General features: G+C 37.9%; 1 protein-coding gene across 9 annotated transcripts in view; it reads right to left on the reverse strand.

The window, feature by feature from the left end:
• Nucleotides 1–544: 544 nt before the first annotated feature.
• The window catches only part of LOC26515035 (G1/S-specific cyclin-D1), a 47,312-nt gene continuing 32,570 nt past the window's right edge, over nucleotides 545–15,286 (reverse strand). For 7 of the 9 annotated variants that reach the window (XM_044717286.1, XM_044717284.1, XM_044717282.1 and 4 more), the window contains 2 exons: nucleotides 6,459–6,633; nucleotides 545–1,195 (listed from right to left, as the gene is read on the reverse strand). In XM_044717286.1, the coding sequence (XP_044573221.1) occupies nucleotides 720–1,195; nucleotides 6,459–6,633 (651 nt within the window). In that variant the 3' untranslated portion in view covers nucleotides 545–719. Of the gene's footprint in view, nucleotides 1,196–6,284; nucleotides 6,387–6,458; nucleotides 6,634–13,767; nucleotides 13,895–15,286 lie in introns of those variants that run through there. The other 2 variants (XM_044717285.1, XR_006507688.1) reach the window with 2 other exon arrangements.

Raw genomic sequence — 15,286 nt, forward strand, 5'->3', positions numbered from 1 at the left:
GGGATCTACGGTTTTTCCCGCGAGTTCAAATTCGACGTAATGGCCGCACACCACTCTACGGAGGAACACTATTGATTCCTTCGTTTGCAGTGGGAGATTGCAAAAGAGCAACATCGCGCCGCTTCACTATAAATGCGATCGATGGGCTGTAGTTGTTATCAGCTGTGGACTTTATTATGAAGTAAGCATTATTTAAGCTTGATCGGGGTCCCACACTCTATGAGAGAGTGTTAGTCTCACACAATTTTACTTTCTATTATTATAAACTATTGTAATTATTGTAAGGCTATTTAAGATAGCGAATCACTAATACTTTCGGATAAAAAATGGGAGCGATTAAAAGACCGTCCGTAAAGACTCGTTAAAGTTTTAAACATTACAATTTGTTTATTAACTTTTTAATATGTTTTAATAATATGAGCCATATCTCAACATAATAATTAATAATAAGTTTTAATAATATGAGGACCAGCACAAACTATAATTTTAATTTATTTGATTTACTATTTTATACAATTTTTTGCCAAGTATAAAACACAACATATATATTTCATGTGTCGTTTTTTAATGTCTTTATTAACTCAGTCTCGTTTTTATAGTTTATTGTTATTACTTATATGAGATAATATTTTGATAACTACCGAAACCGTTCTCATATTAAAAATTTCTCCATATATATAAATAAATTAAAGAAAATTTATTCAATGAATCCGTATTAATTATATTGTATGTTTGTCAATCTCCGTCGAAGCGTGTTTATGCATGCTGCATGCTTTTATTCTGCAGGGCAACACACTTTTAAACGAATGATGTTTATGTTGTTTAAGAGAGTCTGAAGTTCCTGATAATGGTAATGACACTACTGACATTTGAGAAAAAGGCGTAGCTCCATGCTCTTGTATGTATTCCGGATGTTGCACATGGAAATGACCTTGTAGATATATTGCTGAGCTTTGCGACTGCTGAATATCCAAACAAAAATGTCGCATGTTTCGACTATGCTCGTTGAAAATATCTTCCATATGTAACATACATTCCTTTAGCTGAGCTTGCGGGGCTTTGGTTATGTTGGTCAAGTGGCTCAATAAAAAATTTAAATTATGTCCGGAGCGCACATTCCATTTTAAGCCATGCATTGAAGTAGCTATACTTGAAGCAGCTATGGTGCTAGACGAATATGTTGTAAATGTATGTTCTAAAAAAAAATTAACACATTTAAATATATTTTTTCAATGCTTTATTAAACAATGGTCTTTATATAAAAATGATGAAACCGTAAAATTATAATATTTGATATTTGGACCTAATTCGGAAAATCACACGTCAGCTTTCATGTGGTCTTCGGAATGAGACTTCGAAATTGGTCTTTAAAAATTCTTAATTAGCAACATTTAAATGTCTTTTTTATAACCTTGCAGAGAGTATTATAATTTTTGTGTTCAAAAAAGAGTGCAACGCAGTGAAGGAAACATCTCCGACCCTATAGAGTATATATATTCTTGATCAGGATCACCTCCTGAGTCGATATGAGCATGACCGTCTGTCTGTCTATTTCTACACAAACATACACAATTCTTCTCTTCGAATTGCTGCAATTCTTCTTTATTTTGAAATGGTTTTTGTTCCAATCCGACGATTAAGCTCTCCCCATAGGTTTTCTATTGGGTTTAAGTCTGCAGTTTGACTTGGCCACTTCATAATGTCCACCTTGTTTTCTTTCTGGAGTCGTTACCAAATAGATTTATTTTTGTTTCGTCGCTCCATAGGACATTATCCTCCCTTTTGCAGAATTAAAGCAATTTTTCTTTTTTCTGTTGTACAATTCTTTTTTTTTGCCCCAACTATAGAATTTTTTTCCTGGGATATCCTTAAATATGCTAGGAAATAATAAAAACCAACAAATCTTAACTCGAATCAAGCTTTAATCCTTTAAAATTTATCAAATACACAGGTGTACTTATTATTTTGACCAGACCAAAATCGCCCACCCAGCAGAAAATTAATCTTAGTATTGGTAATACACGAGGTGCCCATATTTCAATTTTGTTTTAGAAATTGTGTAACATTGTAACTTATCAATATAAAAAAATTGACGGGTGTGCATTGAATAAAAATCGAGTTATATACAAACAAATAAACACTATATCTGTGTACTTATTATTTTGGCCAGTAGTGTATGTGTGCCTTTTTAAATAAATCTACTACAAAATGTATACCTCTTTCTCCCTTCGCTTGCTAACCGCACTTTTTTATCCAAAGATACAAAAGAGATTTTAAATCAACAACATGGACTACACCAGGGACTAACAAATGGAGAAAGCAATGTTAGTTAATTTAGAAGTTGACAGCCTCTAACGATATGGCGGAAGACGACAACTTGGGTCCCAGTTGAGATTTTTGGCGCAAAAAATCAGTTAGCAGATGGTTCAGAAAGCCACGATGGACAGTGGAGGAAAATCCTACAAAATATTTGTTGTAGAACGGTGATTTAGGAAGCCATTCTGAGACGGTGGAATAATATTTTTGCAGAAAATATACGTTTGCATGTGTTTCGAAAATTCTTGATAGCAGTGGGCAATATGGTACAATGAATTCTCTTTCGATCTCAATCCGATTTTGAACTTTAACTTTGATAGTTCGACCATTATCTTATCTTGAACGCAGACGATGAATGGATATCCATCATTCCCTATAAACGTTCCCATCGTTTCCCTGTGTTTTAGAAACTGACGTTTCCCGATATTATTTTGTGCATTTTCCATCAGCCGTACAAGGCGATAATAGATTTAATGCACTACACGATCTATGCACCATCTGTGTCGTCACAATGTCGTGTGCCGATCCCAATGGGGATCAGTGACTGGAAAAGAAATTTCAGCTGATATGATGTCATCTATGCGGTAGTTCATTCTTCTGCCAATCCCCCGTGTGTCACCAAAAACTCGATACTTAGTAAGCATATCCATCATAACCTTGAGTTTTTGCTGAAATGATCTGGCGAATGTGTCATGGAGATCTTGGCCCAGTCTAGGTTATTGACCCGGTTCCAATTAACGTTCAATTTCCGTCCATTTCGGATTGCATGTGAACGTTATAAATAAATCCAGAGTTCCATATTTTCGCCCGTACGTCATAGCGTCTTGAGCGTATTCGTCCATGAGGAGTGGGCTTCAGATATAAGATGATGGGACGTAAAATATTCTGAAAATCACCATCTGAATGAATAGCATCTCGAAAGTGTATATAGTCCAGGAAACCAGTTATGGAAATAATTAGTGTGTAAATATTGTACCTGTAATTGTATTGTCTGGAGAGACGCGGTAATGGCAAAGCAGGATCACCACAGCAAATAGCTAAACATAGGCCTCCTAATACGATGTGACTCTAAAGCTCACCACACTCACTAGCCCAAACGAAAGCGACCTTTTTTTTAGTTTGTTGTCAAATCACGCGTATGTTTATACAATAAGGAAGACCCCATCTTAATTATAAATACCGTAAAGAATCAATCTGATCAAGAATATATACACTTTATAGGGTCGGAGATGTCTCCTTCACTGCATTGAACACTTTTGACCAAAATTATAATACCCTCTGGCTGTTGGGACTTGTGCCAGCATCAAATAACATAACTATTTCTATTTAAGTCCCTCAGTGTAACTAGCCGCAGCGGTCCACTAATTGCCCGTTATCAGCTGTTCCATATTCTTTGTTTCTCCCAGATTCGCATGCGCTTTGTTGTTCTTTTGTAGTGTATGCATTTTGGGAGCTTTGATGGAGCTTCTGCGCAAGCTCTTAGGTTTATGGACTTGTATACTCGGTTTTGTTGGGATCGGCCGCTGCCGTTGTTTTGGGGTTAAATTGACCCAATAAAATGAATTTTGGAGCTTTATTAATTCGGTCGCTATCAAAACGCTGATAGCTCAACAAGGGCAAAACAAGAAAGGAATGCTAAATTCGGACGGAGCCGAGGTTAATATACCATTAATTTAAGGTTGCGCCATATCCGATCGTTCAGTTATATAGCGGCAATAGGATATAGTCGGCCGATCCTTATGAAATTCGGAAAATCAGATTATTTTGTCTAAAATTTAATATGTACCAAGTCCCATCTTTCTAACTTAAAAAACAATAAGTTATGCCAATTCCGATCATTCTATCACAGCTATAGGATATAGTCGGCCGATCCCTATGCAATTTTGTAAATGGAATCCGTAGAAACACCAAAGTTATGGAATTTCCGATCAATCAGTTATATGGCAGCTATAGGATATAGTCGATTGATCCCGGTCGTTCCGACTTATATACTACCTATAAGATGTAAACAAAAGAAGAATGTGTGCAAAGTTTCAACTCGATAGCTTGAAAACTGAGACACTAGTTTGCATAGAAACAGACAGACGGAAAGACGGATATGCTCATATCGACTCAGGAGGTGATCCTGATCAGGAATATATATACTTTATGGGATCAGAGATGTATCCTAGACTGCGTTGCACTCTTTTGAGAAAAATTATAATACCCTCTGCAAGGGTATAAATATCTTTTTGTGTTCTTCAAATATATGTTTAAATAGACCAAAAATATTGGATAGCCTAATTTTTTTAATTCCTCATACAAAAAACAAAAAAAGAACCCCTTTTTAAGACCTCCTGAAGCAGTCTCCCCCTTAATGATTAAATTGACTAACACCAAAAACGCAACCATCGACTTGACGCAACATTTCAGAAAAATAATATATCGGGTTAATTTCAAGGGCCTACACATCTATAGAAAACATAACTGCATTTTGTAAATTGTAAAATAACGCTAATGGCAATCAAAAACCTATAGAAAGTCTGAAGATTGTTTTCCTGGATTGTCCTATGGGTCTATCTCCTGTTCATCGACTTTTAAAAGGCGTTCGACTCAGTCAATAGAGCAGCAATAGAGCAGCGATCGCTTGCACGGAAGAGAGTTCTAATCAACATCATAGCAATGTACGATGATGTGTATCTGGCAGGAGTGCATAATGGAAAGATCAGTGCACCCGACGAACACTGGCGTCAAACAAGGTTGCCCCCTTTCACTGCTACTGTTTAATTTGGTAATCGATGAAATCATGAGAGAAGTAAGTAGGTCCAAATGTGGGCTCGCAAAGGGCTTCACCCGCCACCACTTGAATTACGCAGATAACATATATTTGTTGTTCTTATCTCAAAAGTTCGTCAATATACAAGCCAAAGCTCTAGAACCGGGCCAAAGCTCTAGAACCGGGCCAAAGCCGTGGGACTCAAAATTGACGCATGCAAAACGAAGGCAATGCGGATCAACAATTCCAACCAAAGCAGCATCAACATCGCTGGTAAAAAACGTCTGAGTTTTTCGACAGCTTTACCTTCCTTGACACCATTATAACATCAAATGGAATGGAACCAGACGTAGAGAGCCGACTGTGCAAAGCAAGATTTGCATTTGAAAGATTATACCGCATCTGGAGAAACTAGCAAATATCTTGAAGATCAAAGCTGCGTATCTTCAATGTGTGCATACCATTGTACGGATCGAAGACTTGCGTAACATCCCAAGGGATGAAGATGACGCTAAAATCATACATCAACAAGTGCAAGGCCAATTGAAGACCTGACTAATGTTATCTTGGATTGTTCAATTGGACACTCTGAGTTACGTGCGGCTTGCTGCCGTTTGGATGAGTCGAGGTGTGCGGAACGAAAATTGAGGTCACGCTAAGGATGGCTTGCCTCTGATGTGGTAGATTGTGTTTCGGTTAAACGATCCTGCCGGTGGTCCTTCTGGCGAGAGCATCACACTGAAAATACTTGAAGTAACGCGGTTTTTGGCACTGAGTAACGAACCTTATTTGGTTCGAGAAAGGGATCTTTTATAAGAAAGCTTTATTACAAAAATATGTTGTGGCTTAACTACATATGATTGACCATAGCCGCAGAGGCTGGGATCGGTCGACTTCATCTTATAGCTGCCATATAACTGATCGATCGGAAATGCTATAATTTTGGTGTTTTGTAAGTTGGAACTTGGAACAAATTCCATTTTGGGCAAAGTTATCAGATTCGAAAATTTTAGGAAAGGATCGGCCGACTATATCCTATAACTGCCATAAAACTGAACTATCGGAAATGCCACAACCTTGCGTGTTTTTAAAAATGCTTGTGGCTGTTTCCAACATTTTCATTGGAAATTTTTTTTTTTAGCGAAATTCTCATTTGGATCGACCAACTTTATACGATCCGATATATGTATAATATTGTAAGCTGCTACTTAACTGCAAGGATATATAAATTTTGGATCCGCCTGAAGTAATCTTTCTTTTCTTATTTATTTAGAAGTTTCCGGCGTGGCATGAATGTTTGCCACCTGTATTTTACCTTATCAAGGTTGAAATTTAAAATAATATATATAATTAAATACTTAAAATAGTATTTATTTAATTCACTTACCTTTGGCTGCCAATGATATAAAAGCTTGTGCGTGCCGTCTGACCTTTTCCATAGAAACATCTCGAACATTTTCTTTTATTTTTGGCAGGCGTATAATTAAATGCTCAACAAAATCCAAAGGAGTTACGGATGAAAGATCCCAACCCAATCGACTTATAACACAGAGCTCCCATTTCTATTTGTGTGAGAAAAAATAAAGGTTCAATTTATGGAAAATGTCGCAAAAATTGTATTGATTTAATTATAGTTCGTAAGCAAAATTTTTGTTCAATTAAAAAGAAGTTAAAATTCACTTTTTTTTAGTCTTGGCTATCTAGAACAGTTTCAAATTATTTTATTATCCCGAAATTAAACAAGAATGAAAAGCTAACTTCGGGCGGAGCCCAAGTCGCAATATCGCCCATAGTTGGTCCTTATGGGAATTTCATTATAAAACCAATTTATTTAAAAACCAACCAATAAAACATTGAATGTCCCATTCTTCCAACCAAAAATCAACCAAATTTATTTAATTTCCGATCAATCAGTTATATGGGAGCTATTTTATATAGCCGACCGATCCGACTTATATACTGCGTGCAAAGGAAAGAAGGGTATGTGCAAAGTTTGGATAGCCAATAGCATAAAAACTGAGAGACTAATTCGCGTAGATAAAGACAAACAGACAGACGGGCAGAAGACGGACATGCTTATAGCGACTCGGAAGTTGATGCTAATTAAGAATACATCCATCCCTTCCTCGCACACAGTAAATAATTTGGAAGTATATAAGTGGGATTTGTTGACTATATCCTATATATAACTGTCATATAACTGAACTATCGAAATTGGTTTAACTTTGTTGGGTTTAAAGCTAGAATGATGGGATTTTCTATGGATTCCATTTTGGAAAATCTTATGCGATCTGCTGAGTATAGTCGGCCGATCCTTATGAAATTTGGCAAATCGGATTACTTTGCCCAAAATGGACCAAATGGATCTGTACCAAGTCCCATCTTTCCAACTTAAAAAACAACAAAGTCATGCCAATTCCGATCGTTCTATGACAGCTATAGGATATAGTCGGTCGATCCTTATGAAATTTTGTACGTAAGATAATTTGGCCAAAAACACCAAAGTTACGGCATTTCCGATCAATCAGTTACATATCAGCTATAGGATATAAGATGCAAACAAAAGAAGGATGTGTGCAAAGTTTCAGCTCGATAGCTTTAAAACTGATTGACTAGTTTGCGTAGAAACAGACAGAGAGCCAGACGGACATGCTCATATCGTCTCAGGAGGTGATCTAGATCAAGTATGGATATACTTTATAGGGTCGGAATATCTCCTTTACTGCGTTGCCCACTTTTGACCAAAATTATAATACCCTCTGCGAGGGTATACAAATGGATTTCAAGCTTTTCTGTTCTTTTAAGTCATGAAATACGACGATTTTCTCATACCATCCTACCATATAATTCAGGCTCGTTGAAAACGTTGTACCCGCTAAGTGTTTCGAGTGCACGGCCTCGGTTTCGGATGGAACTTCTTGTAGGTCTGGTCTCCATGTTTAGTGCGACAGTCGTCGAGCTATTCAGGACGAAACGAGATCGTTCATGAGCCAGACTATGAGTGCATTAAATAAGTTGATTAGTGGTTTTCGCAAAATCAAAGACCAACTTCGTGCGCTTGATTCACAGTCTAGCAGTCTTCAACTACTAAATGAGTCTCCAAAGCGTAAGAAAACCGCTGTTACTGATGTATTCGTGGTGAATTATCTTCAGTCTGCAAAGTCTACAATTATGCAGTCGCTCATAACTTTAACTACCTGAAAAATTGGAATTCTAATAATCTAATAATCGAATTCTAATAATGAATTCTAATAATAATTAAAGCTTTTGACTCTGTTAACCATTCGCTCCTTTCAAGTAAAAAGACCCCTTATAGCTAGCACTTTCGTCTAAAAGAGGCTCTGGATCTGAAGATGGATCGTAGAGCACCGCTGATGCATAGTGCTGCTGTTTCCTGCCTTTTTTGCAGTTTCTTAAGAACGTTCTTCTTCTTGAGTTAGAGGGTTGGGACTTTCCACACATGTTATATTTAGCCATCTTAGACTTATGGTCTAGCATTGAGATGTTACTGAGGAACCTGTCATTTAGGTCGGTAAAGAAGCTTAGTGCGTTCTCTGGGCTTGGGATTTGGTCTCGCCATTCCTCTCTTTTTGGAATGAGGGTCTAAAAAGTAGTTTTTGGATACGGAAACTGGGAGTGCAGTAGTCTGTATTTCTGGGCATGAGTGGGTCATTCAATAGTATGGTGGACCTTGTTAAGGGTGCTCTATTGCTGGGTTTCCCTTAGCCGGAATGGCGTTACCTTCGCTAGTCCTATTGCAGCTAGTCCTGAATTTAATATGCTGTGTATGGCAATTAGGGCTTTGTTTGGGGTGGATACATTATGCTGCTGCTTGCTTGACATGCGCTTGATTCGTATGGCTTTTTTGCAGAAGAAGAGGGCTATAACCTTTTTTGACCTTTCTTTAATGTTGGCTCTCCTTCACCAATAGCGCCAAATACCTAGTTCTGTATAAGCTAAACTGGAACTCCAACATTAAAGAAAGGTCAAAAAAGGTTATAGCCCTCTTCTTCTGCAAAAAAGCCATACGAATCAAGCGCATTTCAAGCAAGCAGCAGCATAATGCATAATGTTTGGTTGTTTAGTCTGGGGAGACGAGGAGTGGGAATTTGTATTTCCCGCTGAAAAGAGCTAAATGTTTTCTGCGCATTTACTCCCAGGCCAATTCTGCTTGTCCATTCGGCTAGGGTTTGTAATTTTGCTCATAAGAACACGATTGCGACGTCATCCGCCTATGCCACTATCTTGCAGCCTCCCTGTTCCACCTTACATACAAGGTGCATTCCAAAGTAAACATGACTTTATGAATCTAGCGCCCTCTAGTGGCGCCATCTATATATCAACTGGTGCGTTAGAATCTGCTATCCGTTATCGACTTCCAGTAAAAATTTTTTTAGGTGTCAGTATTTTTTTGTCATCGGTGCGAAAATGAGCTTCGAACAAAGAGCCAACATTAAATTGTTTGTTTTAAAATCGGTAAAACTTTTACCGAAACGTTTCAATTGATGAAGTTTATGGCGATGATTGCCTATCCCGTCGCAGAGAGCACGAGTGGTTTCAATGTTCTCAAAGTGGTCGTGAGGACATAAATAACGATGAACATGTGGGCCAACCAAAATCCGTGATCGCCGAAAATTCCATCGAAACTGTGCGTGAATTCATAAAAAATCAGACAAAATCATCATTGAAATTCATGCAAAACAGAATTAGATTAGAACATCTCCAAAACATCGATTTATCGCATTTTGACCGAACTTACAAAAGGTGTGTGCCCGGTTTGTTCTGCACAAATTGACTGACGTCCAAAAATTTCTCAGAACTCAACATTCGATGGACATCATTAAAGAGGCAAAAAAGATCAGAACTTCCTTTACAAGATTGTGACTGGTGACGAAACGTGGTGTTTTCAATATGATCCCGAAACGCAACGCCAGAGTGCTGAATGGAAGGCGCCGGACCAGCCGAAACCCAAAAAATCGCGCCTGGAGAAGTCAAAAGTGAAGACAATGCTGATTTGTTTTTTTATAATTCCAAGGGTATTGTCCACAAAGAATTTGTTCCACCCGGCCAAAAAGTTAATGCGGTATTCTAACTTGGAGTTTTGAAGCGTTTGGTGCGCCGTATTAGACTTGTTCGGCCCGTTTGTTGCACGATAATGCGGCGTCTCACCGATCGACGCTTGTGACCAACTATTTGACCAAAAATCACATTTTTAGCATCAACCACTCCCCGTATTCACCATGGCACCGTGCGACTTCTACCTTTTCGGAAAAATGCATTTGCCGATGAAAGGAAAGCGTTATACAGACTTAGAAGCCATTCAAAAGGCTTGAACCGGCATACTGGCGGCCGAGCTAAAACAATCGTTCGACATGCTTTTGGACCGTGCAAAAAGCTGCATTAAAGCAAAAGGAATTTTAAATAAAATAAATTGAATGGGCGTCAGAATAGTTAGCTCGCTAAAAGTCATATCCCGTAAAGCTGTAATACTTACTGGGCATGGTCTCTGAGATCAACATTATATGATTGTAATGGTTTATTAAAAAGAGCTGAAGCTCGTGCTTGGATTACGAAATTCCTCGGGTCAATGTCTAACTTCAGAGACCCAGTCACTAAAATTAGTTAATAAATTGATTACGGCAGTTTTGCTTCCTTTTGAGCTCTGCCACTGCGGTTGATATGGTTCTAGGCGAGCTGCTCTACAGTGCTACGGGTCCTAGGTCCATCAGCATGTTCATTATTATGGACAAGTCCCACGCCGCCACAGTTAGAACAGTGTATATCATTAACGGTTTGGTTTTGCAGGAGGCCGAGCCATTAAAATGACTATCGCTAAAACGACCACAAGTTGACTATTTAGATCAGTAATTTTTAGTGTGGTGAAAACAAAAACAACGGAAGCACTGCCTGACCCCGCGACTGTTAGATTTTTGTTCAATCGGAACCTTGCCTACCGATTATAACGATATTAAATATGTCGTTGTTGTTTAGCGATTTGTAAAGGTCCACAAACCAGACATCAGACCTTAGGACCTCTGAAGATGGCTCTTCATTAAGTTGTTTCATTTAAATCTTGCGTCCTTAAAACGCTACCAGCTTTTTAATTGATTCATGTAATAAGCCAAGGGTTCACTATTTGATCTTAATATTTATTTGGGGTTGATTCCGCTCAATTAAACAAGGTAGCGGCCGGTCATTATCAACCACAAAATACAGATGCATAACTAAAACCTTGGGCGCAGAAGCTCTACCAAAACTCCCAAAGTGCATGCACTACAAAGTGCAATAAAGCGCTTGCGAATCTGGGAGAATCAAAGAAGATAAAAACTAAAAAATTAGTTGACCGCGACGGCTAGTTACACTAAGAGAACTAATTAGCGATAATTAATTCCTCCCGTAAAATGGACCATAAGTAGGACCCTCCTTAACCAACCTACTTCGAGTGTTGCTCCCGTGAAACAGACTGCCAGTAGGACCAGCCGATACGAAATCAGCCGAAATCCCTTACCCAAACCTGTACTTGAGGACAACCAACCAGGACTTCAAGTATTTTACCTCTACCTTTCCCTGATCACAGCAAGCGCCTGTTCAACCCGAACAGACCCTTGAAGAACCCAGGTACATTTAAGGAACAGATTGAAGCGCCATCAATTTTGGAATCCTATTAAGAATTTTACACAGTAAAATGTCACAACGAAAAAATAAAAACAAAAAGAAACCTGGGCACACGTTCTTCTTGACAAACCTTCTTGACACAGGTCAACTGAGACTGATCAAAGCCGAGTGTTACTAAATTCAACAGCCCGGAGGTCGTTTTACCAATGAAATAGTTTTTACAGGACTTACAAGAGCTGGGCCATAAATAGCATCAAATCTTATAAGACTCCAAGGCATGACGGCGTTAAACCTGCTTAACTCTCCATTATCCAAGCCTTACTCAGGAGCTGGATCATCAAAATGTTCAATGTATTTTTCAATGGGCTTCATTTCGGAATCGTGGTAACGCAAAAAAGTAGTTTCCATACCAAAGGTAGGCAAAAATTTGCGACTGCATTATGTCGCATTGCGATCTTGCCGATGGCAGTAAGTCAACACTCATCCATCTAAGACCAAACTAATTATTTTTACCAGAATATATAAGATCCCAGATATTTCCTTGCCAAGCAAGTCGGGGGGAAAACTTAGCCTCAGCAACATTGCTAAGTATCTATGGATAAGTATCCCTAGATAGGAAACTGTATTAGAATACGTTTACGTTTCTTTGTGCTAGTCTTTAGTCCTAGTCCTTTTAGTCTTTATTAAAAGGCAACACAAACTTACGTTTAGAATACGCTAAGTTTGTGTTGCCTTTTAATAAAGACTAAGCACAAAGAAACCAACCGTTTCCTTTAAGGACGTCTTCTTCTGGTAGGTCTGGCGGAAGTGTATGTCCCCATCATCCCAAACATTGCAAAAACAAACAGTACCACTAATTTTATTGCTATCATTTCCCTTAATGAAGGAATGGAATTTAAACATCCCGCCACCAAAAACATCTCTTCATATACATACAGATGATGGGAAAATTAACGGCTAGGTTCGAGGCAGTTTCTTTCGCAATCAACTGGGGCTAAGCGAGACGTGGAGATCTTCGCTAATTGTAGGCTGTACTATAGATCCTAACTGCATCTTTTTGGTCAGCAAAGCAGCACTAATGTCTTTAGACGCTTTTCCATCGAATTGAAAGACGGTCAACAACTGTCGCAGATCTTTTAACGAGATGGCGGAACAGCATGAAATCAACCTCATTTGGATACTTGGATAAATAGATATCGAGGGTAATTGTATTGCAGATGAACTGGCAAGGAAATGCACGAGAGAGAGTCTGTAGTCGTTCTCTTGGCCACTTACCCTGATAGGCATACACGCAGCTAGGATTTTATTCTTTCACAATGATTTCTGTAGGAGCTGCCTGGACGAGACGAAGAAGTGAAGCGAGTCAGAATTTACTGTCATTGGCCTACTCTAGGATGCTTCTCCTGTTTGGCGGACCATCAAGGTTTCCGGATGGGCCTTTTAGAGAATTTGTAAATGGAGGCAACTAGTAGATAGGAAGTATCAGTTTCTGATCTTAAGCACAAACACAAGGGACCCATGTAATTTAGGTATACACATATATACCACATTATTCAAAATATGGTAATATTTTATTAATTTCTTCTCTTAGGTGTACCGCGGAAATTGATGGTTTTTGAACCAATGTTTAGTTTAAGGGAGACCAAAGGTTATAGAACAAGTGAAATTATGCTAAGATTATGGAATTTTTTGACTTTGACTCTAAGACTTTGAAACAATAAAAAGACCTTGAAGAGGCTATTTTAGAAAGAGAAAAAGGTCCAGGATCGGTCAACTACATCCCATCTATCTATAATCTATACAATATATATCAACTTTGGCTCCGCCCGAAGTTAGCTTTACAAACAAAAAATTATGTGTAACCTATAGGGTCACTTTTAATGTCTTCTAATGCAATACAAGACATTATATTAATTTTCGTTACAAAGAAAACATCAGACTGATCATAATAATGGTGTTAGGTCTTGTACCAGCATAAAATTATTGTTGATCATGATAAAAATTATCTGATATTGCTGTTCCATGCCTCACCGGAGTTGTGATAAAAGTTTAACTTCCACGGGATGTTGGGATCTACTCACCCTTCTGTATCCAGCCTAATCGTCTATAGACTCCTTTTCCTAGAACCAGCCAATATTTGCTCTCTTTCAACTAAGCACTTGGAACTTTGCTGGATTATGTAACTCAATAATTGGCAAAATAATTTAATAAACAAGAAAGGAAAGCTAACTTCGGGCGGAGCCGAAGTTGATATACCCTTGCAGTTCAGTCGCAGTCCGCTAGGTGGCGCCACGCATCTTATATTATTAGATATATAGAAGATCGTATATAGTCGGCCGATCCTTATGAAATTTGGCAAATCAGATTATTTTGTCCAAAATAGAATCTGTACCAAATCCCATCTTTCTAACTTAAAAAACACCAAAGTTATGCCAATTCCGATCGTTCTATGACAGATATAGGATATAGTCGGCCGATCCTTATGAAATTTTTTTTGTACATAAGATATTTAGGTCGAATATAACATGTGTGGAAAGTCTCAACCCTCTAACTTAAAAAACACCAAAGTTATGGCATTTCCGATCAATCAGTTATATCGCAGCTATAGGATATAGTCGACCTATCCCGGCCGTTCCGACTTATGTACTACCTGCAAGGAAAAGAAGGATGTGTGCAAAGTTTCAACTCGATAGCTCTAAAACTGAGAGACTAGTTTGCGTAGAAACCGACAGACAGACGGACAGACGGACATGCTCATATCGACTCAGGAGGTGATCCTGATCAAGAATATATATACTTTATAGGGTCGGAGATGTCTCCTTCACTGCGTTGCACACTTTTGACCAAAATTATAATACCCTCTGCAAGGGTATAAAAAGTATAAAAGAGGATGAAAAAATATTGAATAAATAGTGTATACACATATAATCAAAATAATAATGGTTCAATATAATATAATGCAATACACTGGTCCATCGATTCAGGGCGAATCGGCGAACTAAAATAGAATCCGTTATACATCCAACAAAATAAAAAATAACACACCCGAACAAATGAGTTCTCATTATTAATTTTCACCAATAACCACACATTTAGACTCCACCACAGCATCCGTTGAGGGAACTCAGCATTTCAGCTATAACATTTGTTTTTTTTAAATTATAGATACGTACAGACATAACCTCAGTAAAATAGATATTTGTGCATCATATTTTGTTGGTTTATTTGTTAACTTTTACTTGGCGGATTTTTTATCAATATTTTTTTTAAATAGGTAGTTGAGTATTGAAATTTTATAAACATGATTTTTATTAAATTATAAAAAATTCTTCAGCGAAAGTTGATATTTGTGCAAAATTTAAAAAGTGCAAAATGTCAAGGAACTAAATAATATTTTTTAACAAAATGACTTATGATTATTATTTAAATATGGTATAGAACCTCCGTTTTCTTGTACGACCAATTCCAAACTTTGGGGCATTGAGTTTACCAAGTTTTGGAGCGTGTTTGTGTCGATAGCATCCCATTCTTTAACAATATCTTCCTTCAAGCCTTTCAATGACTCAAACTGTCTTCCACTCTTGTAGACTTTTGCTGACA

Source organism: Drosophila ananassae, chromosome XR (genome assembly GCF_017639315.1).
Source record: "Drosophila ananassae strain 14024-0371.13 chromosome XR, ASM1763931v2, whole genome shotgun sequence".
In the NCBI taxonomy this organism is placed as follows: Eukaryota; Metazoa; Arthropoda; class Insecta; order Diptera; family Drosophilidae; genus Drosophila; species Drosophila ananassae.